The 25,139-nt window shown below is 44.5% G+C and overlaps 1 protein-coding gene across 2 annotated transcripts in view; it reads left to right on the top strand.

The window, feature by feature from the left end:
• Nucleotides 1–25,139, top strand: part of EMB25 (DEAD/DEAH box helicase) — a 213,783-nt gene that overhangs the window by 137,643 nt on the left and 51,001 nt on the right. For both annotated transcript variants that reach the window (XM_087676228.1, XM_087676227.1), the window contains exon 11: nt 20,877–21,263. In XM_087676228.1, coding sequence (XP_087532354.1) covers nt 20,877–21,263 — 387 coding nt within the window. The remainder of the gene's footprint in view (nt 1–20,876; nt 21,264–25,139) is intronic.

Consider the following 25,139-nt stretch of genomic DNA (forward strand, 5'->3'; position numbering starts at 1 on the left):
AGGTATCACTGGAGTGCTCTCTCCTCCTCCCAGTTCTACTGCTACCTGGCCTATAGGGTTGCCTCATGGTAGATCCTGCTCGACTCGGCTAGGACCTCCGCAACCTCCTTTGCGATCCGGTCCCTCTCCTGTCCCACTCCTTAGTCCAGAGCTGCTCAATTTGGCTCCTCACCTCCTCCCTCCTGTAGATCGAGTCCCGACAGGATCATGTGTGTAGGGCTGAAATTGAAGCATCAAGTGTCAAGAGAATTGGGAAGTGATCAGACAAAGTGGTGCCGGCCAACTGCCCTACCTGGCCTCTGCGAGAGCACCCCCACTCTCCTACACAGAACCTAACCAGCCGCTCTAGCAAAACTCCGCCCAACCGCCTGTGTCCCCAAGAGAAGTCCAGCGACCTCTCCATCTTGTGGAAAACTGAAGCATCACGTGCTCCTACTGCGAGAAGGAAGACCTCCCATGCCTGCTGCTTCTCCCCTGCCATACCCTGGTAATTTCGGCCTTTGCCCTGTTGGTCCCCTAAGGCCTCTAGGTTGTTGAAGTCTCCTCCAACAACCCAAGAGTTCAACTTCGGGAGTTTTGCTGCGATCTCCACCTAGAACCTGTTATGTGCCTTGACCTCAGTATGGGCATAAACATCGAGGACTCCAAGGCACGAGTCCCCAATATCCAATGTGATCCATAGGACCCTCCTTGCCACAGTCGTCCCGTGGTCACGTACACAGGCAGTGAGGCTTGGGCCAATAGAGGTGCATACGCCTCCACTCTGGCCATGGGCACCGATGGTGTAGTCCCAGTAGAAGTGTGAACTGCCTGGGAGTACCTTTCCTATCCGATGGGCCTAGATGGGGGTGAGCTTGTGCTCTTGCAGAAGTAAGATGTGGATCAGTCCAGCAAGGGCAGGCTGCAACTCTTGTCGAACAATCAATTTCCTGGAACCACGTGCCCGACTGTAGTGGAGGCTATTCACATTTCAGGATGTAAGATGTAGACTCATAGGGAAACCTGTGATTGATCGAATAGTCATTTGTTCGGTGTGGAAGCTTCTGTTGAAGAAAAAGAGCTATGGGGCATACGAATACACTTTGCCACATGCATGGACGGTGAACTCAATTCCCCCATGGTGGTCCTCGGGCGGACCGTGGGGGTGATAGATACTCTAGGTGGTACCACCAGGCATCTATCAGCCAGGCTGAGAGGCGTGACTCTGTAGACTAGGGGTCCCGTGTACTGGGTGAGGATCAAGGGGACTGATCGGCGGGGGAGATGGTGGGGAGGAGGAAGATTGAGGGATGGTGGGGTGGTCGGAGAGACGATGCAGGTGTTGGGGGGGGGGGGAGGGGTGGTTGTGGAAAGGGGGGGCTGTGGGCTAGGGTCGGGGGGGAATCCATGGGGAGGGCGGGTGGGTGGTGGGGGCTTTGGAATCACGGGTGAGGTAGCCTAATGCCTCCATGGGTGGTGTATGTGGAGGCCTGTGATCCTGCCGAGTGGTATGAGCAGGGGGGGCTACGGGGTGCTTTGTTGGGGGTCCGTCGCTCGCCCTGCTACACTCTGCTGTCGTGGCTTTGTCTGAGGGGCTGATTGAGGCCCCCCCTTCCGTCTCCCTCTCTGTCATCTTTGGACTTGTGTAAAACCTTCAGCGTCCACCTGCGGGCTTGTCGGCGAAGCTGCCTTGGTTTCAAAGCGCGTGCAATCTGCTACGTGATGTTAAAAGTCATTGCATCGCAACAAGCACTGCCCTGGCTGCCCAGTCATAATAATCTGCTGCCTGAAGGAGGGTTTGCCTGACTTAATCTCCAGAAACTTTGGTATGTTCTTTGTATCTTTCATAGCCACCCGTACCTTTGGGACTTCTGCGGGCTGTCATTGCATCCGCGAAGGAGGCAGGAAGAACTGTGCCGAAGAGTCGTCCAAAGTCCTCCACTAACTGGCCATACTCTACTGCCAGTCCGGGGAACAAAACGGTGACCGAATGTCTAAGAAACTTGTTATGGAGCACGAATGTCTCCATAATGAAGCCACTGTACCAAGGAACCATGTAAATGACTCCCTTCATGGAGGCATAGGGTGAGCTATCCACTAGCTCACGAGCTGCGTCCGCAGAGGTGAGTCGAACCATGGAGATCCCTTGACCCATGAGAACTGCCTCCGCGATTTGCGCTGTGCCAATGCGCAATATGGAGTGAAGCCAATCTCGAAGCTGGGCCCTAGATGGGGAGTGTCCTACGACCTAACCAAATATCATTGTTTCTTTCAGCTCTAGCTTTGTGGCACGGACGACTAAGAGCTATTCCTCAGAGAGGACGATGCGCAAGGTGTTTGACTGGGGGGCACTCGCAAAATGCACCGGCGTCTGACCAGAGGTTTCCATTGCGCGTCCTTGTTGAGAACCTACCAATCACACTACTGTGCTACCGGAGGGATGAATGTTGTTGTAGATAGAGGGAGCAACTGGAAAGGGGGGGGGGTGATGGCGAGGAGGGGGAGATGTTGTTTTGTGATGGTGGGGGAGGTGTTGGATGCCACAGATGCCGGCTCAGTGGTGGGTCTCCTAGGAGGGGCTGCTAGGTGGAGGCAGTGTGTGGGGAAGCAAGGCAGGGAAAACAGCGCAGGACCTTGCCTGGCGGCCGGGGGGGGGGGGGGGTCAAGGTGGGGGCAGCGCGCGGGGGGAGGGGGACAAGGCGGGGACAGTGTGCCACAAGGGGGGAACAGGGCGGATGAATGGGGAGGAGAGTTGGTGCGATGGTGGGGCAATATCACGATAGGAAGGAGCGTTTTTTCAGCCTTGTCTTTTGTTTCATTTGTGAAATAGGTTTGTGAAATGAATATTTTTCATGTGGCTTCTTAAAAAGAAAACATGCACGATGTTTTTTCACAAACAATGACAAGAAATTAGGAGATTCAAATTGTAATGTGCAAGTCTCTAGAGCAATTAAGGAGGATTGTGTTCAATGTTGTTTGCTTTATGTCAATGATACGAAAGATGACATGAATGTTGAAAATAAACTTTTGGAAAGATATAACGATTGTTTTTCAAAAGTTATTCCTTATCAACTTTCCCTAGAAAGCTGAGAAGACTACCATATTCATATTATTATGAGCAATTCTCCTCTTCATATAGCACCATACCATGTGAGCACCCTCAGCAAGAAGAAATAAAAAACAGGTTAAAGGTCTACTCATCCGGGGGCTAATTAGACCAAGTAGCTCACCATTTTGTTCACTGCTTCTTGTTTGGAAGAAGGATGATACATTTAGAATGTGCATTGACTATCAAGCCCTCAATAAGATCATTGTGAAGGATCGATTTTCTATTCCTAGAAGTGACGGCATTTTGAATCATCTAGGATGCTCAAAGGTTTTCAACTGCATTGATATGAAGAGTTGTTATCACGAGATCAGTGTAATTCCACAAGATATATACAAAACTACCTTCTACATTTCATTTGGTCTTTATGAATTCTTGGTGGTTCCTTTTGGATCAATCAATGCACTATCCACTTTTAATCGAATAATGGAGCACGCTTTTACAGATCATTGACAATGTGTCAGTATCTTCTTTGATGACATTTTTGTGTTTAGAGTATCATCAACACTTAGAGAGAGCTCTATAACTACTTTGACAAAATGATGATAAATAATAAAAAGGGTGAATTTTTTCATGCATTAAAAAGAAAACTTGGACATCATCTCTTGTGAAGAGATTTTGATGGATCCTGAAAAGGTCAAGATAATTCAAGAATGACTTGATCTTTGTGATATACATGAGGTGCGATCTTTTCTTTACTTGTGCTCCTATTAGTGTTTCATCAAGCATTTTGCACATATAGTTTCTTCTCTTCATGACCTTACAAAGAAGAAGATCCCTTTTCAATGAAAGGAGAAAGATAAGGTAGCCATCACAAAGGGAAAGACAGTTCTCACTTTTGGAGTTCTTCTTAACATTCCAAATTGGTAAAACCATTTGTGATAGAATGGATACTTGTGGTAATTGTATTGGTACATTACCAAACCAAGAAAGTATGATGTGGAGAAAATGTATGACATTTATAAAAAATAGGTGCTAGCTATGGTTCATGCTTTGAAGATATGGAAACATGGTCTTTGTTGGGTATGGAGCTCGTGTGTGACCATCACTCTATGGCAAATGGAACAGAGAGAGAGAGAAATGAAATGAAATGATATGATATGTATATTAACGTCTACAAAAGGCCGAAATGACCTATGAGACCATGAGTTACAATCTTGTGTATTTTGGTATAACTGTATGGGCAAAATATGTAGCACAAAAAATAAGAAAGGAAACTAACTATGGCTAGGTGTAAAACATAAAGCTCTATCTAGTAACAATGAGCTGTAGATGGTACAATCTCATGTAGGTATGAAGGGCCTAGATCTAGCCCGAGCATTAATCCCGTGTATTTGTCTAAGAAGGTGTCTTCAGTGTCTATGTCAAGACCTAGGACATCTGGATCGGCTAAGTTGAACGGCCCAATCAATCAATTCTCGTTGTTTATGTGTGGACTGTGGTGGTGAGAGAGTCTCTCATGTGGACTGGGACTGTAAGTGTACTGAAGTCTCCTGAGTCTCCTTTGCAAAGAAGTCTGTGAGGTTTCTCTGTAAAGGGCCTCGGTGTCCTGGAGCGACTGTACTCCTAAGACACATGTCACGAAGCTGTTGTATCTCAAGGAGAAAGAGGCCAAGGCATCGCTAATCAATAAAATCCATGACTCTAGATAATGGTCCAAATTAGTCTCTAAAGAGACAGTGGAAATGGCCATAGATCTCATAATACGTTGGGTAGTAGGTAGATATAATACCCCTCTTTCTCTGGCTCTAACTGACATTTCTAGCATTTGTGCTCCTCTATTAGGATGGATCTATATCTGCCACTCTCAATCTCTAGCTAATGTGAGGATGTGTGTAGCTGGCCAATAGTACATTTGATGCCATGGGGAATGTGGTGTCTATGTATCTGGGGCGAATAATAAATCCATCATCTGTAGCATGAAGGAAATGCTCATGGTAGAAAGCTATCTTTGTCCCTAGCTCTTGCCTTGGCATCAACCATGTCTGTTTGATATCCAATTGGGTAACATCGTGATGATCCTGCGAATCTTTAACTTGCTTAAATCAAGAGATGGTGTATCAAGGGAGTACTGGAAGGGGGATAACTTGTCCATACTAAAGCTGTGTAGCTCAAACTAGGCCAACATCTGTGCATACCAACATGAAGTATCATCCTCTCTGGCAAGTTATCTGGAGGACTCAAGAGCCAACCGTGCAAAATTGTGTGGGTAGGTCCCATAGGCTATGTATGTATGGGACCGATTGGGTGAGGGCCTCTATCACAATCGGTGTAGTTGCTAGCTCAGCTTTGATGATCTCATGTGGAACTGACACCTTAGATCTGATCATCCTGGATATCTTGGACACTAGGGGTTTCTCCATCGACCTCCATCCGTCATAAGTGTGCCCTGATCTGCTATGATGGTCAAGACTAGTCCCCCGAATCTGTACTCCATAGAGTAGTGTGGATGTGACTAGTGTATCGAAGATCCATAGCCTGGTTTGCGGTTCCTGGAATTGCACTTGTGAGCATATCCTCTCCAAATCACCTAGTGGCATGTATTCGCAAGTTAGTGTAGTGTCTGTTGCCTCTCACATAGAAAGGGTGGGCCCTGTGAATAAGACTAATAGGTATGTATAAGAGTCCACATACTCCAGCTCCTCGAAGGCAACAAACCATTAGGGGATATGTGTAGAAGATGCTTCTGATAGAAAGCCATCTTCGTCCCCAAATGCTTAGGAGGTGTCATCTATGTCCTGCCTGCATCAGTACTAAGGGTCTCTCCATGTGTTCCCACCCTTTATATATCTCCTTTCCCCTTGGTAGTGGCTGATCTTGTGTGGCTCTCCTTGTGTGGTAGATGCTTAATCCCCATATGGGGGCCCCATACAGACGTGTTGGTGTGAACAAAGTGTCAAAGAGCCAGATCTTCGTTCAAGGCTCCTAAAACTGTATGTGTGCACACTGGCTCTCCATTGCCCCTAGAGCCACATAGCCTTGTGTCAATGTATCCTTTGCTGCTCTCCTCAAAGTGAATCTTGGTCTTGAGAATGTAATCCCCAAGTAAACCTATCTTTGGACCACCTCCACTATCTTCTCTCCATATGTGAAATGGGGTACTGATTGATGAATCCATTGGGAGGAAGTGTTAGACACCATAACCTTGGTTTCCCAAGGTTCACTGTGAGATCCTTGTCCTTAAAGAAGGCCCGTAGTGCATCTAGGTGGTGTTGCAATCCCTCCAATATGCTAGAGATGCGGACTATCTCATCGACATACAATAGTATGGGTATCAATGACCCCCTAGGCATGCTCCCTCCCCTCCAAGTCCATTAATGTAGTTTGATATCTCATCAATATAGAGGTCGAACAGAGTGGGTGAGAGTGGGGATCTCTCTTTCACCCCAATGGTGTTGGTGATCTGCTCCTTCAGCCCTCGTGGTGCTCGTACTCACCGTGTAACAAACGCATACAGTGCTAATATCCTCCATCTCATCTCCATCGAGGCCTCCAACTCCTGTAGTCTCTGCATGAGCCTAGCGCATGGTACTTTGTCAAAGGCCTTAAGGAAATCCACAAAAAAGCAGTACACCTGCCTTCCCTGTGCCATGCTCTCCTCAATGATGGCTCGGAGTGTGAGGATATGATCAAGAATGGAGTAACCCCCCCTAAACCCTTTGTGTCTACATGCCCGATGTTGATACTTCATTTGCTCAGCTCATGCTCCAGTATTGATCCATAAAGCTTGGCTAGCATGTGGCCAACCATGACTGTCCTGTAGTTCGTAGAAACCATAGGCTTCTTTGCCCCATACAGCAACAGCGTTCAGCATGTCACGTGCAGGACGGTGGTCCCACAGGGCCCCGTCTGCCTGCACCCCTGTTACACCCTGCGTATGTGTCCCAAACAGGCCCACAACAAAGCTTGTAGGCAGAGCTGCCAGAAAGCTCAGGAGAGAAGCGTCAATGTGCTGTCCTGTCCTGCACACCCCCAGGCTGGGCAGATTTGTTCAGGCAGTGCAGGCCTTTTTCTGTTCTGTTCACCTGCAGGTTCTGTGTAAGGACTGTGCAGATCATGGACAGGTCGCAGAAGGAAGAGAAAGACTGGCATAGAGCAGGTGATATGTTGATAATCCCTATTCTTTGATGGCGGGACAGACCGGGGAAGATATGGATGAGTCTGCTGCAGTTCTGGAACTAGAAATGGATGTGGAAGATGCCGTCGAAAAAGACATGGTGCCCTACACTGGTGAGATGGCTTCACTCCCCCCTGAGGTTTGGCCATTTGTCAAACACAGCAAGTATCTTCAGGCTGAATTTCCTTCAGGCCCCTGAATGGGTGATTCTTCACCTTGCTCGCATGCAGTGGCTTCTACTTCACAGGACTTGCCAGAACCCAATTGGGACCAGCTGCTTGAGTTTGCGAACTCCCTTCTTGAGGAATATGTCAAGCATAATCATAGAGCTATTCCTACTTGTGCGTAGGAGATTTCGTATACGCAAGTGCATACCATGGATGTTCTTTGCCCCTTTTCCACTTTTCACAAGAGAGGTGTGATTCTCATCTTCGCTAGTTGGATTCCTATGCTTGTGAGGATCCGTTATTGGTTGAGAGCTATTCTTCAGTCGGATTGTGTGGAGATGATCTTTGCAGGACCACGTGGATTCTATGAGGTTCTTGTTCATTTTACTTTAGCAGAGGATCTCCTTGTCCATATGCAGCCCCTTTTCTTTGAAAGACAGTTGGTGTATATTGTCTCTTGGCATCCTCAAGTAGATTCTCAATACTTGCTTGCCTGACTGTTTATTGGGCCTTTTCAAATGATGCAATGACTGCAACAGCTGACCATGTGTTAGTACCTCCAAGTCTGAATGCAGCCAATTGCAATCGATCGTGAATGCTGTGGGATACCGCTAGAAAGAGACCCAATTGGTTACGTCTCAGTTGCAATGGCATGCAGCCTCTTTGGTTCTAGCTCAAGTGGGGCATTTTTTCTTGCCATTGTTTTTTGTACGGTCAATTGGGCCACTTCATGGCATAGTAGCTAGGAGTTGTGGCTTCTTTGGTTCTAGCTCAAGTGGGGTACTTTTTCTTGCCATTGTTTCTCGTGCGGTCAACTGGGCCACTTCATGTCATAGTAGCCAGGAGTTTCAGAAAGGGTAAGGTTGGAAGCAGGTTTCAAACAAGTTTCTGATAGTATTAATTTTTAGGAAACACCTAAAAACGTTTTCTACCTATATAGTAAAAAATATGGGTCATAGAATCCACAAACATGAAATACTCAAAGAGAGAATCCTACCTATCCATTATCTACATGACCAGTGATCAAATTGTACAGTAGAAACATGCAAATAATGTCAAACCTTCAAGAAAATAGGCGTCATTGACCATTTATGAATCACATTTCAATTTATAACTATTAACATCATTATCAATGGTTATCAACATAGTATTTAAAGGAAACGTTAAATACCATTTTAAAGCAAGGATAAAAGTTGCAAACGTGAATAGAATCATAGAAGGAACAAGCCTCATGAACCTTGTTAAATATTCAATACATAAATGGATTATGGAAACTACTAAAAGTCAATCCTAAGTCTAGAGAATGGATCATGAGTCATGAGTCATGCTGAATGTCCTCCTCACTATCCTCCATTTCCTCATCCTCCTCATCACTCTTGTTGCTAGAGTTGGAACTCTCAAGTGGATCCTCATCAGTAGCTGCAACGGTATTTGTGCTAGTTGCATTATGAGTATAAATTGTTGTATCTTGTTGCTCGAATAGGCATCATAAGCTTCTCATAAGTTCATAGAGTGCAGATTGTCATGGACTGATTGGAAGGATTGTAGCCTATCATGATTCATGAATCCCAAGGTTTTAGGCAGAAGGCATGATTGCAAGGGGAAAGATGCCACTTTTTGGTGCTTTCACAAGGAAAAATGACTCTTTCATGATAGGGCACACTTTTTTGGGCCAAAACGTCACATTCTAGCCACTAACTTTTTTTAATATATAAGAAATGCCTCAAGAAGATAAGAAACATTTCTTACTCTTTCCTACTTTTTCTACCTTGGGAAACACATTTCCATGCAACTATGCCTTATGGCCAAATGTCCTACCTAAAAGAGCACCTTGTCGGATCAGCCCATGAATATGGACCAAGGTAAGGTGCACAACAAGTCCGCCAAGAATCCATGATTTTCCAAACAACAACCACAACGGTTGATTAAATTTTAAATTATTGTTTTTTAATTTTAAAAATTCTAAAGGCACTAAAATCTCCCCTTAATGTAGATCTTGAGTATGATGCAGTTGATGTTGAACACTTGCGATGACATCGCCAAGCATTGGACGACTGTGGGTAAATTTTTTACCCTATGTCAAAGATGAGCGCTTGGGTGGTTGTAGATGCGTTGCCAAACACCTTGATTGGATTTCGGAGGGTGCGAGTGTGAAAAACCCTAATTTTTATTGAGTAGATAACAATAAACTTTGATATAAATAAAAAGACTCCAATTTTGTGTGAATTGCTCATTAAGAATTTGAAAAATTCAATTAATTAAGGTTTTAAACAAAACCTTATCTCTAGGAAATTGAGATGTGGCTGATACGGGTAGCTTAAAGATGATGCATGTGGATTGTAGATACTTGACTATGATGATGATGTGGGTAATGGTCAATGCAAGAGATGGAAATTCGTGCGTGATAGGAAGATGAGATAGAGGTAGCTATGTCAAATCAGCCATGATGATAGTGTACAGGAGGGACATTGTTGATGTGGCGAGCAATGACGAACAAGAGGCAGCTCATAGCGTGCGGATCACGTGTTACACCGCGGAGACAAATGTCAGGCAGTTATGATTTTTGTAGATATCTGATGGCATCTATTGCAGGTGATGCATAGCAAATTCACAGATAGAAGGTGTCTTTACATCAATTTGGTCAAGTAGGTTAGCTATATTGGACATCTTCTTCTCCTTCTTGAGCTTTTTCTTCTACCATTATAGACGAACATGGTAGAGCTGCCATGGCAACATTGATGTGAGATGGTTGAGACGTGTAGGTTGAGATGACGAGTAGAACCCACTCTAATATCATTGTTGGGTATGGAGCTTGTGTGTGACTAGTAGGCTATGGTGGATGGAACTCCATGGAGGTTAAAAAAAGGAGAGAGAGAGAGAGAGAGAGAGAGAGAGAGAGAGAGAGAGAGAGAGAGAGAGAGAGAGAGAGAGCGTCAATGAGACAGCAAGAGAGTGAGAAACAGAGAGGGAGGATAGAAACATGGCTGGCCTGGATATGGCTTACATCGACCAGACGGTGGCAGCCCTTGGTCCGGATTCGGATACGGAGAAACCGGAGGATATGGTTCCTTGCATAGAGGAGATGCCTCCCGGTTCTGACTTTCCGCCTGCGGGCAAACGCTCCAAGCATACTTCTGACGAGACAATGGGTCATCAGGAACGTTCCTATGCGCAGGTGGCCTCTGATTCTGGGGATTCGTAGGAGATTGACTAGGAACATTTTCTGGAGTTTGCCAATACTCTGCTTGGCGATTATGTCCAACATAATCATGAAGCTTTTTCTAACACGGGAATTGAAGACGTTCTGGAAGCCACGGTGGACCCGAAATCTATCTTGCACTCTTTTTCGGTGTTTTATGACCGTGCGGTTATACTCTTCTTCACTGGTGGCAGGATCCCAGTGCGTTCCCATATTCACCAGTGGCTGCACCATTTACTACAAGGGGAGTGTGTTGAGGAGATCTTTCTTGGGCCCCGAGGCTTCTATGAGGTGTTGCTGAAATCGGGAGAAGCATCGGGCTGAGCTCTTGTCCAAACTGCCATTTTTCTTTGATCACCGTCTGGTCCATGTTGTGCCATGGCGCCCTATGGCAGACTTTCAGCGCCTGCTTTAGCATGGATGCCCGGTGTGGGTTGAAGTGGAAAATTGTCCGGCTGTCTATTGGCCTTTGTTAAAGGATGCCATGGCCGTAGTGGAAACGGTGCTAGTTCCCCCAAGCCTAAGGGCCATGAATCGCAACCGTTTGTGTATGTTATGGGACATTGCCAGGAAAAGGCCTGCGTGGCTTCGCCTTAATTGCTCTGGCATGCATCCTTTGCACTTTCGCTTGAAATGGGGCAACTTTGTAGGACACTGCTTTTCGTGTGGAAAATTGGGGCATTTCATGGCCGAATGCCCAGAGCGGCAACCATCTTCAGAAGATGCGCATGTTGTGCTGCCTATGGATGATATGGTTCTCGATGCTCCGTCACAGGAGGCCACTGAGCCACCTAATGTGTTGGATAAAGGCAAACAACAGGTCCTGGGTTTGGATTCCCGTGACAATGACTGGCTAGAGGCTTGTTCCAAAAAAGGTAAAAAGTTGGATGTTGGCCTGGCGGATTCTGGGCCTAATGTTTCGCAGGATTCCGTGCGCACGTATATGTGCAGGAAAGAAATGTTCTCTTCACAGCATGCTGCGCGTGCTATGGTTCCTTTTGCCCCCCGCAATCAGTCTACGAGGAAAGTATATACAGACGGTCCAAAGGGCCCACCTGCTAAGTTGGCATTTGATACGAGAGGTAATGTGATTACACCGTGGGATCGTTGTTATCCCCGTTTCACTCCCAAGGCAGTGGAAATTCCATCTACCTCTAAAGCAGGCCGTCAGAATTCTTTTGCAGTGTTAGCAGATTTTCTGGATGAAGGTGACCTTGACATTCTAGCAGACAAGGTTAAATCGAGGCAAGCGGTGCCTCGTTCCTGATTTTCTTTTTGAAGATATATGAAGATAGCCACGTGGAATGTGTGAGGCATTTGTTCTTGCCATAAGCAACATGCCATGTGGACTGTCTTGCATGAGAATCAGTGGGATGTCTTGTGTGCGGTTGAGCACAAGAGTCATGGTGAAGCAAGAAAAGTTGTGGATTGCCATGGGTTTCGTTTGTTTTATGCAGGGACACAAGCTATGCACTATTCTGGCGTGCTTATAATTGTCCATGAGAAATACCAGCCTATTCTTATTAAAAATGATATTCAAGGCCGTTTTGTGGTAATCGAAGTTTTATTTGAAGGGGAGATCTTATGGTTGTTGGGCTTTTATGCTCCGAATGACCCTTCATCCCGACGGGATCTGTGGAAGACTTTGCAGAGCTCCATGTCACTTGGTAGAAGGGGTTTTTCGATGGGGGATTTCAATATGTGTGTTGACTCCTCTCAGTCCACTTCGGGGCATTCGATGATGGATGCTCCGGAAAGTCGGGTGTGGAATGCCTTTGCTCTTGAGGTTCTCAAGCAAGATCTATAGTCTTGGCTCCACTCTTCTTCTACAGGGTTTACTTTTCATTCCGCACAATATGCAACTACATGGTCGCGGCTGGACCGAATGTATATCATGGAGGATGATGATTTTCTTCCTGAGATGCTGGAAATGAAAGTCTTGCAGCAGTATGCCTTGTCGGACCATTTCCCTCTCCAACTTGAGATACTTGCACAACCCATTGCACCTTTTATGCAGTTGCTGGATAGACTCCTTTACGTTTCAACTCGTCTTATTTGAAGCATCCAATCTTTTGGGGCCATATGCAGCAATTGATTGAGAGGTTTTTATTGGACTTCGCCTTTGAGGGCTCGGCTTCCTTTGAACGACTGCTCTCTAATGTGTAGCGGGTTGCTCGGCAGTTTGGGATCCATCATGCCTCTATTTGTCGGCGTCGTCGCCACGCAGCGGAGGATATACTAGCCTTGGTTCGTTCGTTGTTGGCGGATATCCCAGACGATGAATTTCTGCTGTCACTGGTGAGGCGTTTGGTTGATCTTATTAAAGAATTTCAGTTGAAATCTTATTAGCAGGCCAAACTGCACAACTTGACTGACAATTTGCAAGATAGTGCTTGTCAGACTCATAAGTTCTTTCGCACCTTGCATATTTCTCCTGCGCGAGAAAATAGACTAGACTCCAGGATTCAGAGGGTCGAATGGTCACCGATCCGCAGACCATTGTCAATATGTGCAGGAATTATTTTCTGGATCTTCTTGGTTTTTCTTCGTCGCCTTCTGACCAGGTTACGCATGCACGCTCGGTCTTCTATGATCTAGTCTGCCATCAAGTTCCACTTGCTATGCAAGCTACTTTGGAGGCAGATATTTGTGAGGAGGAGGTTTAGGAGGTTTTGTTACACCTGCCTAGGGATAAAAGTCCTGGCTGGGATGGTCTCACCAATGAATTCTTTGAGAGCTCGGCTACCCAACTGGTGAAGCCATTGGCAGCTATGTTTCAGCAGGTGTGGGAAACAGAAGTCATGCCTTCCTCATGGAAAGAGGACTTATCAAACTGCTTCCAAAGGTTCCTTCTCTGTTAAGATTGCAACATTGGAGACCAATTTCTTTGATGGGTTCGATGTATAAAATCTTTTCCAAAGTCCTGGCGAATCGGCTCCATAAGCACCTTCCAACTATTGTGCATCCTCTTCAATATGGTTTCATTAAGGGCCGCAACATTCTGCATAATATCTTAAACGTGCAAATGGCGATTGACTATGCAAGGCACTCTAGTCAGAAAGTGGTATTGATTCAATTGGATTTGGAAAAGGCTTTTGACTATTTAGACTGGTCCTTCATTGCAGAACTTATGTCTGCTATGGGTTTTGGTACTCGGATGTCCCGATTGATCTACACCATTAGTGCTGCGGCTTCTTCGCGCGTTATGCTCAATGGTGGTGTTACAGAGCCATTTGTCCTTGCACGCTCGGTGAGACAGGGTTGCCCTTTGAGTCCTCTCTTCTTTGCCCTAGCAACCCATCCGGTTCTTTCAATTCTATCTTCAATGGCAGCTTCTACTCAGTTGGCCGGATTGTCTTTTCCTATGGGACAGCACTTCATTAGCCAATCTTTGGTTGATGATAGCTTTATGATTTTTGCGTGTGGACAAGGACAACATTCGCAAGGCATTAGATGTTTGGACGCTCTTTGGTCATGCTTCTGGTCTTCGTATCAATGCCTTCAAATCCGCCCTTCTCAGTTGCATGGAGTTTGATTTACAGTCATTGGGCTGGCAGGGTCAGGTTGTTCCCCGTGGCTCCACTGTCAGGCACCTTGGGTATCTGTTGGGTGTTGATGTTCGGCCAAAGCAACTCATGGAGTGGATTTCACAGAAACTAGCAGCTAAGTTTATGTATTGGAAGTCGCAAGCGTGGCCCTTTCATGTCCGCCTCAAAGTGGCTCAAACAATTATGCTGCCAATGCTCACATATTTCTTGCCATTGCTGTCGTGGTCTCCTACTACTTTGAAAGCTCTCACTCGCCCCATTCGTTTCATGTTATGGAAGAAGGATTCATTGCACGCAGGTATTTCGTGGATCTCGTGGTCACATGCATGTTCTCCCAAACGCTTGGGTGGTGGAGCTATTTTGGATGCCGAAACTCATATACTGGCACTTCGTTGGTCTCTCTTTTGCGCCATATGTGGGGATCATCACCCGTGGGCCATTATAGCCTGTTATTTTCTTGAGGACAGCGGGCTTCGGCATGGTAATACATACACAACTTCGGGGCTCTTGGTGGCATGTCCTTAATGCAGACTCTCGGTTTTCCAGTCTGTCCTCCTCTCTGTTATTGCATTTGGTCGACTCTTGGAAAGTGGTGCTTCAAAAGGTGCGTTGGCATCCAGCGGAGGACCGCTTGCATACTAACTCCTTTCAACTGGAATTGTTGGCAGTCTCGAGATTACTTTCATGGGAAGACAAACATGAGCTCAGACCAAAATTTAACCGCATGGCCCGGTTGGGTGTGACTTCAGTCGCGGATGCCACCCTTGCCAGTCGTAATGTCTTCACATCGTTTCGTACTGCAAGGAGACTTTTCAGAATCCCGTGGGGATACCGTGATTTGTGGGAACAGCTCTTGTTAGTGCTTCAGAGCAGGCAACCCTTTCTTGCCATTGCTGTGGATTGTCCTTGGCAGGACTAGGACCTTGTTGGCCGGTTGGGTCCGGAAAAGGCCACTGCTAATCAGGTGTATCATCTTCTGATTAAGGATCATCAATGGCTGGGGGTTAAAGCTAATACTGTCTGGGGATTGTGGAAATCTCAGTCATGGTGGAAGGCAACTGTGATGGAGGGCTGGTTGAATAAGACACCGTTTAAATGTAAGGTCTTTCTTTGGCGGGTGATGATTGGTGGTCTTCCTTTTGCACCACTACTGTCGAATCGTCTCGACATCGATTTATTTCTTACCCGCTCGCTAAGATTATCTGGTCGCTCTTGTCACAGATTTGGCGCGCGGTGGTGGGGTTCTCACTAAACCCTTTTGATTGGGTTTTTGCACGCCCAAAATACCCCACACCGCCACAATTGCATATGAAGATCTTATTCCACTTTCTGAGATACTGGGGATGCTGGCACAATTGGACCACTCGGAATGCCTTTCTTTTTTATTACGCCTCTAATGTACCGAGACACATTGCCCGGCTTAAAGGTCTCTTGCATTGGCAGATAGATCTCATTCAGCACTTGGACTTGCTCCCTCGGGAGGACTTACTTCCCTGGCATATGGCAATTTCCTCTGGGTCTTTGCCATGACTTGTAACTTTTTTGTAGCTTTGTACTGGGATTCTACAAGAGAGAGAGAGAGAGAGAGAGAGAGAGATTACACGCGATGGCTTAGAGCCATCGTGTATCTTGTAACCTTGTAAACCTGTACCTTTTTTTTTCGTAATTAATACAATTACCTTTTACGAGAGAGAGAGAGAGAGAGAGAGAGAGAGAGAGAGAGAGAGAGAGAGAGAGAGAGAGAGAGAACGTGTGTGTGTGTGTGTGTGTATGTGTGAACTCTTGTATTTATGTAAATCGAAAGAAATAGATTGATAATGATAGGTGAGATACAAGTGATAGGGCCTCAATATATATGTTGAGGTATCCACCTACCATAGTACTGGGGAGTTTCGGAAACGGGGGAAACGGAAACGAGAAAAACCGGAGTTTCGGAGTTTCGGCCAAATTTTGGAAACGGCATTTCGGATTGTGCACTAAAATAAATACAGTATTATGTGGGTATGTAAATATATCAATGCCTACAACAACATGTACCCAAATTTCATATGAAACTTTTCAGTCCATGTCATATGATTGAAATCATGATTCATTACATATGTCACGACTCACGAGTAAAGATTGAAGAGTCAAGACTCAATGGTTGAAACTTAAGACAGCTTAACACAATTAAGACTCAATTTTCAAGACTTAAGGCAACAAATGAATTATAATTTATGACTCGTGAATCATCTATGATCTAAAGAGCAGTGAAGACTGACATCAAGAACAGTGAAGACTGATATCAAGAACAATGGAACAAGAATCAAAATGCATAATAAGTGAAATCAAGATACAATGATACATGTAACTGTGTCATGTGAATAATCAGTTAAAATTCCAAAGTCTAGTGAGCACTGAGCACTGTGTACTAGTCTCTAGACTCTAGTAACTACTGAGTAATAAGTATCAACATCAATGAACAATTGGCAACTATAGTCTGGACAACAAGGCCCGATGTCTTTGTTGGGAACGCATGTCAACTTCCAAATGGTCTTTCATGTGTGTTACACTCCCTGATTTCTCCAATCCAGAATAGTTGCAGCGCCACTTCTTTGATCCACCGGAGCCCTCATATCCCTTGAGGCTTGATTGGAGTGACGGCGCCATGATTAGCCTTTAGGTAATGGGAAGAAGAAGAAGAAGAAGAAGAAGAAGAAGAGGAAGAGGAAGATGAAGAAGAAGATGAAGAAGAAGAAAAAGAAGAAGAAGAAGAGGAAGAAGAAGAAAAAGAAGAGGAGGAGGAGGAGGAAGAGGAGGAGGAAGAGGAGGAAGAGGAAGAGGAAGAGGAAGAGAATGAAGAAGACGAAGAAGAAGAGGAGGAGGAGGAGGAGACAGCCGCGGTGGCGGGAGCTGGAGTGCCCGAAACGGACCGCAGGATGCCGAAATGCCGGTCAGCCATTTCCGTTTCGGTCCGAAATGGACGGTCCGTTTCGGCACTCCTAAAACGCCGTTTCGAGGTACTATGCCACCTACATATTTGACCCTTATTTAATGCTAAGTGAAGTAAAAGGTATTTACACCTAAACATAGATTTACACACAATAATGTGTGCTTACACACAAGAATAAATAAAACTAACAATCTTCTGGGCAATGAATTTCTTATTAAAACTGATCACATCAAAGCTTCAAGTATTTCAATATTTAAAAACATTTGTAGGAGAAACATGGTAGATGGAAAAATTTCTTATGTATGTTCCATTTTCAAATTATGTAAACTCTAGGAAAACAAATTATAGTTATTGATGCACTTTCTAGAGTGTGTCACATTGCAACTATTATAGTGGCTCACCATGAAGGTTTCCAAAGGATGAGAGATACTATGACCAAGATGTTGATTTTGCAGTAGTTTGGGCAAATGTACAACAAGGAGATCCTCATCAAGATTATTTAATGAAAGGCGATTACCTTCTCACTAATAATCGCCTTTGTGTCACTCTTGATTCAACAGGTGCTTAAAGAAGTCATGAACCTACAAGGCATAGAGGAAAGATAGCCACTTTGAAGTGCAATTGAATGTTACTTTTATTGGCTAACATTGCAAAGATATACACACAACTTCATTGAAGTTTACTTAGCATTTGAAAAATCCAAGTATGATAGCCGAAAGACTCCAAGATTGCTACAATCTCTTGTAGTGCCTAATGCTCCATGGGAATCTATCAACAGTAGATTTCATCTCAAGTATTCTAAGAACACCTCAAGGTCATGGTATAATTTGGGGCATAATTGATAGATTCAACAAGCAATCACATTTTATTCAATGTCCTAAAACATTGAAATCCTCACAAGCTACAAGACTTTTCATTAAAGAGACCTTTAGATTACATGGTATGCCTTGAAGTCATCTTAGATAGAGATTCCAAATTCAGAAGACGCTTCCTTTATTTGAGAACTTGGGAACCACTTTAAGGTTCTTCTCATTTTTTATCTTTCAATTGAAGGCCAAATAGAGGTAATGAATCTCACTCTTTTTGATATGTTAGAAAGCTTATGTTAGTGAACATAACATAATTATATGAAATGACTCCAGGACAAGTTAAAAAGTCTACATGGGAGAAGAGACTGGCGAAATGTATTCCAGTAGATGAAACGTTTTGGTCCAAACGCGGCATTCCAGGGACTTGTTGAAATGTTGTGGATGATGTTTCATCTCATGAAGTGTTGCCACTGAAACATTTTAGCTTTATGAAACTTTTTTTTTCCTGCGTTTTAAAAGATGCTTAACAATGTGTTTCAGTAGAAAACTTTTCTCTTTAATGATTAAACGTAACATGAATAGTTGGCACATTATCACGCTCGTGACGGGAGACACATTGGCCATGTAGGAGGATTCCACACTGCAAATTGCTTCAGCCACTATGATGCCCACTGTGTGTGTGTGTGTGTGCGTGTGCCTTCCCTCTCTGTCAAGTTGCAGGATGTTGAGAAACAACTCCCCCTCCCTCGCCCCCCTAGCTCCCTCTCTCTTCCCGTTTTCTCCATCTCCTGAGTGGCACCTACTATCAAAATAATGTGATGGAGCGGTGTGCAGTCATACTATATTAGCGAGACAATAGTATTTGCAAGGAGAAACATAGTGTATGGCAAACACTGAGAGAAGAAGAAACTTAGAGAAAACACAAAAGAAGAATGATGAATTAGTGAATCATGCTAAGTGAACCAAGCTGGTACAATGGAGCCGAAGCTTTGAAGATGACTACATTGTCTTGTCTAATCACGCAGTAGCACTTATAGGGAATCTGCACTATAGAGGGAGTAAAACGCAATCCTTTGGGTAGTAAGTGTTGAGCTAAAAATTTATTACCTATGAATTAGCTCTTTCAAAAAGCCCCAAAACAACCTATTATCAAAATTTTCATTAAATGGGGAGTCGTTCTAGAGAGTTTCTATATCCCACATGCAAAACCCTAATTTGGAAGGATCCTCCCATGTCTATAAATAGACAAGCTACCCACCATTTAGCCCTATCCTTGTCTTGTAGGTTTCAACCATCAGCCATCTTCCACTAGCCATCTAGCCCCTAGTGACTGTTGGTACATGGTCTACGTTATCACCTAGTCTCCCACTATTGTTGGTAATGAGTTGCCATCATCTTCATGTGGTCCATTTGGTGGTTTCAACACATTTCTTCATCAGCCTTTACTCTAAGTAGTGGTTACTGCACTCAAGATCCGTCTGTGGTGGACGATACACATTGACACCTCCCTCAGCCCATTTGCATGAGAGCCACCAACTATTGCACAGCTCTTCCTTTGAGCATTTTATACATTCTCTCATTTATTTACAACATTCATTCATTCACTTCAAAGTTCTCGTTATCCTCTATTTGTGTTTGCGTTTTTGTGTTTTGCGTTTTTTGTTAAGGGTTTGAGTCATTGTCTTAGTCTTCGCGTTTAAGTTGTGGCTGTACTTTCTGCGTAAGTTTGGTCTTGCCTCTATTAATTCAAAATGGTGTTTTCATTCTCTTTCTTCCAAGTTTCAACTTGCAATACTAATAAAGAAAGCTTTCTAGTATACGCATCTTAAAATATTAATAAAGAGAGCTTTCTAGTATACACATCTTAAAATATTCTTAAGAAGGATATTATGTGACATGCAGCCATCGTATCCCCCTGATGATGTGGTGTTCCCGTTCCCATTTTGCTGCTTTTGAAAATTGACGTTCCCATTCCAATTCTGTCGTTTCCCTCAACTATGCCCTAAGGTGGAGTTTGTAACACTCTTAGTTTGTGAGCACATTCTAAATGTTTAGAACACTCATAACACATGACTGCACTCTAGGCTGAAGATCTGAACCCACTTTATGGAAACTTGCAATATTAATAAAGAAAGCTTTCTAGTATACGCATCTTAAAATATTAATAAAGAGAGCTTTCTGGTATACACATCTTAAAATATTCTTAAGAAGGATATTATGTGACATGCAGCCATCGTATCCCCCTGATGATGTGGTGTTCCCGTTCCCATTTTGCTGCTTTTGAAAATTGACGTTCCCATTCCAATTCTGTCGTTTCCCTCAACTATGCCCTCAGGTGGAGTTTGTAACACTCTTAGTTTGTGAGCACATTCTAAATGTTTAGAACACTCATAACACATGACTGCACTCTAGGCTGAAGATCTGAACCCACTTTATGGATATGCTGTGATCATGTTATATGAATATTTGATCCATAAGGTGTAAACTTTAGATGTGGAGTGTAGCTGGGTGACAATACAGTCAGAGAGTAGAGACTAGTTAGCGCAAATGTCAGTGCTGGTCACGAGGGATTTCCTAAGTGGTCTCAATATGCTGAGTACAATTGTGGTTGATAGTGTGCATTATGGAGATGGACTCACTTGACTGGCTCTAGGCTTTACTCCATGCTTTATGGGCAAATAGTGATCGATCTTTATCTTCCCTTTTGGTTATGGGGAGATTGGGATTAGGAATGGGACATTGCATCATGTAGATTTACACCTGCAGAAGACAATTTGCATTTATCTCTATAAGATGATGTCTGGGATGGACATACATTTGTTCATTGGCGACCACTTTCTCACAAATAACAGGTCCATGGAATGAGGATGGTCTTCAGATTTGGATTCATGTATAACGAAATGTAAGCAGCATCATTGATTGGATATATGTTTTAAAACTATTTTGTCAGATAATAATTTCATAGGTAATAGTGGATCACCCATGACACTCACACTGCTCCATGTATTGTGAATGACAGGAAAGCACACAGATTTCTGACGATGAAATGACTGAAGCTCTTGTAGAATCAGAGAGCAATACCTCTTCTGACAATGTGAAGTCAGAGTCACTGTCAGGGGCTCTTTATGTAGCACTTGGATTGGACAATTATTGGTATGCCTTTAGTGCTGCATCTGTGCAGAAAGTGTTCAAAACTGGTTTACCTTTGAGCTCTGTTGGTTCAGAGGAAATGGATGTGAATAACATTCTTTTAAGAAAGCTTCAGAATAAGATGGGGTCCTGGCAAATGGTTGGTAAATCAGGCACCAGCTCCTTTGATGGTGTATGGTCTTCCCCAAGCTCAATGGATACCTGGTGTTGGGCTACCAATATGCCTCCCCTTGATAGTGCAATGGAACAGTTACAGGTAATGGTCTAGCCAGATTCAGGGGGTGTGTTGTGTTGACAGTGGCACGGAGATTTACCTTCAACTATCTTTTGAAGCTGTTTAATATTAAGAGATTGTGCCTCTTGTGTTCAACTGTCTTTCAAGCTGTTTAATATTAAGAGATTGTGTCTCTTGCCTTCAATTGTCTTTCGACCTGTTTAATATTTAGTATTAAGAGATTGTGCGTCTTTATAGTCTGTTTGTGGTCCAACAATGGTTGCTGTTGGCTTGCATACTTGATTTCCTGAATATGTGACCACATTCGTAGGAGTTCTTTTTTGAGTGTATAATGTAACTTGATGTATCATTGAAGTCCTATACAAGACTTAATTTTGTCCTTCACAGTAGGAAGTCTTTTGGAGGTGCTCATTAATACATTTCCTCCCTTGGGGGAAAAAAACTTATTTCAGTGCAACCTTTGTTTTTTTTTGTGGGGGTGGGGGGGGGGGGGGGGGGGTGTGGGTTGGTTGCCCAGAAAGAATAATGATTCTATTAAAAGTTCCCCCTAGGAAAAAAATATCTGGAGGCAAAAGTACAAAATTAGGCAGCCTGATTTTGGAAACAAAAACTGAGAATCTGATCATTGTTTCAAGAATGATGTGGGTCTTAATTCCTCAGCTTGGTTGCCCAGAAAGAATAATGATTCTATTAAAAGTTCCCCCTAGGAAAAAATTATCTGGAGGCAAAAGTACAAAATTAGGCAGCCTGATTTTGGAAACAAAAACTGAGAATCTGATCATTGTTTCAAGAATGATGTGGGTCTTAATTCCTCAGCTTAACTATTGGTTTTGCTCCTGGTGACTGCAAAAAGATGAACAGCGTTACTACAGTTTTCACAGGAGCTTGAGATGATCCCAGGGCCTGAGTACATCTGGCACTTTTACCTGGCTAAGCTGCATTTGCTCAGTTCTTTTTCAGGATACGCAGGTCTGTGATTGATCCATCTTGGCTCATGTCAAATAATCAAGGTAACAGTGTCTGTTAGTGGTGGGCTCATCGCTGGTTTTAACTTTAGTCTGTCAATCTGTGTCAAATCACTGTACAGGTTGAATATGAGAAGATTGAGAAGGTCCTAGTGTGAGGGGGCGAATGTAGTGACATTTAGGGGTTCCAACTCAAGTATTTCTGGTGAGAGGGAGTAAGAATTCTTGCATATGCCTCTTCAATATGTGCGTCAATGCCATCCTGTCATGAAACATTTAGGACCGGTTGGTTTTATTTAAGTAGGCATAGTTCAAAATAGAGCAGAGAAAGTAGCTGCAGATTAGGACCAATTTAGTGATACTATAGGATCACTTGAACTTGCTGAGGGCTCAAGGTTTAAAAAAAAAGGAATAGACCTACACTGACGCTCCCTTCCGTTGCATCGTGAATGCTGCCCCCACCCCAGCCTGTACCATCGCGCCACGTCCCCGCCTGAGCCTGGCCGCAGGCCACTTGCGTTCGACCTGGTGCCCCGCCTGCTCTGCCTGAGCCTGAACTGCCGCCCCACCTACTCCACCTGCCGCCCTCGCTGTAATCAGCCTTCCTTCTTGGAATGGGTGGTGATAACCTAATTTAAGCGTTAATGACAGCAATAAATAAATGCACATAAAATGAAATACACACTTTACCATAACATTCTTGGACAGTAGACACCCTGTTGGCCTCAAAATTGGCGCCTCTTGATGTATTTCTTTAGCTTTCATTCAATGGGAAGGAGTACAACTTGAGATTCTTCAATCTCCTCCTGCTAACCAATTGCTCTTGCTATCATAAATGACTAGCAAGCCTTTTGGGTCATTTGCCCCTTGAGTCACCCAGGACTTGTTCTCCAATTTGACCCTTGGCTGGCCAAATGCTGCCCCAAATCAATTTGGGATGGGTTGGCTCTTGAAATCCCTTGATAATCTTCAATTATCATTTCAATCCCTTGAGCCTTCAATCTCTGGCACAGATCCCAAGGTGACTTTTAAACCCTAATATTTGTTGTAAATTAGGGTTTACTGCAGAAATTACAGATCAGCCCACCAAAAATGACTGAGATCTCCTTTGAATGGCTGAGATCTCCTTTGTGTTGGGTATTTGACTCACGCCTCACTTACGCCTACGCTCATATGGGAGTGTCGGTGATCAGTAGGACACTGGGGCACTTTTTACTCTCGGTAGGAGAGGTTTTTTCCCCTAGACTTATAGTCTTATTGTCGCATGTGATTATGTGCTTATGTTACACACTTATGGGCACTTAGTGTGTGTCGGGTGTAAACACCCCCTACAACCCTAAGGTTTAAGGGTTGTACTTTGTACTTTCAGGTTACACTCTTTCAGTCTATTCTCTTGGGTGTCGTGCTTCAACTTTGTCTCTCACTCTCACACTGTCTACTGAATCTCAGCTGCACCTCGATCCTTCCATCTCACATTTGGTATCAGAGCAGTCTTCAGTCTGCTGTCTGCAACCCCTGCCAGCTCTGCGCAGTCGAGCTGCAGCCCATCTGCCCGCCAGCAACGCCTGATCCTGTTCGTAAGCTCCCGTCAGTCTCGCCCTGTACCTGCGTGCTACCGCTGCATCTGCAGGCACCGCCATCTCAGCCAAGAGCCACTCTTTGCCCTGCGCCTGCACAGCGTGCAGCTTCTCACGCCAGCGCGCAGCTCCAGATTACAGCGCGCATCTTTCCAGCTACAGGCGCAGACGTCTGCCAGCGCGCAGGTTCAGACGTCGCCTCCAGTCGCCAGCACGGTCAATCGAAAGCTTCCCGCTAGTCAACCGCCAGCCTCCTTCTCGGCGTCAGATGCCAGGGCTCCACGTCGTCAGACGCCAGGGCTCCACGTCGTCAAACGTAAGGGCCCCTTTTCCTGCGCCGCCTGCCTGCTACACGTCAGCACTGTCACCTGCGTCTGACCAGCGACCAGCAGTCCGCCCACACCGTCTGACAAGCACGTCAGCCTGCTCCACGTCAGGTACATTTTAAACAAAAATTTTGAATTTTAGCCCAAAACAAAGCTCTGGAAGAGGAGGTTCATACGCGGCAGGCACAGCACAGGTATGGGATAAATTTGATGCAAATTTCTAGACTGGATCATCAGAAATTTTGGGGCTTTTGTGTATTTTGAGGATAGTTGCATATGAATTGCTGGTACAGTCACAAAAACACTGTTTTGACAGACATTTTGGGAAAAATTTTGGGGATTTTGATATCACAATGTTGTTGTGCACTGTTTGCACCTTGGGAAGCGTACATTAAAAGACAGTTTTTTGACAGAGTACGCCCTTGCACATTAATTGCAGAAGCGTGTTTGCTGCAATTTCTGGAAATTTGCAGATTTCCAGTCCATACTGCTTTGACATTGCTCATTTTTTCTTTGGAAATTTTTCATCATGGCAAATCAGGGAGGTGATGTCTTTACGTATGTATCCAAGGAAGACAGATTGGACGGAAACAACTATTCGCTTTGGTCATTCATGATGAAGAATGTATTAGTGGCCAAGAATTTATGGGATTATGTCAGTGGAGAGGAAAACTCGACCGGGAGTTGTAGCTCCTGTTACTCCTCCTCCCCATGGCGCACGTGGACAACGGGGACCTCAGCCCGCTCCACCTCAGCCACTTCCTCCAAGAACTGCAGCTCAAAAAGCTTGGGATACACGTGATGCACAGGCCTTGTCGTTGATTGCTCTGGTAGTTCAACGGTCCATCATCCCTCACATTCGTTCGGCATCTTCTTCACGAGATGCATGGTTGACTTTGGAGCATATGTTTGCAGGAAAGAAAGAGACTAGAATCTCTTTCTTGAAGAAAGAGTTGGAAACTTTGAAGATGCATGAGGGTGATTCTATGCAGGATCACTTAAACAAGATTCAGGACTTGAGGGAGTAGC

The sequence above is a fragment of the Lygodium microphyllum genome, chromosome 4 (assembly GCF_053477565.2).
Source record: "Lygodium microphyllum isolate KBCC chromosome 4, Lygodium_microphyllum_v1.1.10, whole genome shotgun sequence".
Taxonomy (NCBI): domain Eukaryota; kingdom Viridiplantae; phylum Streptophyta; class Polypodiopsida; order Schizaeales; family Lygodiaceae; genus Lygodium; species Lygodium microphyllum.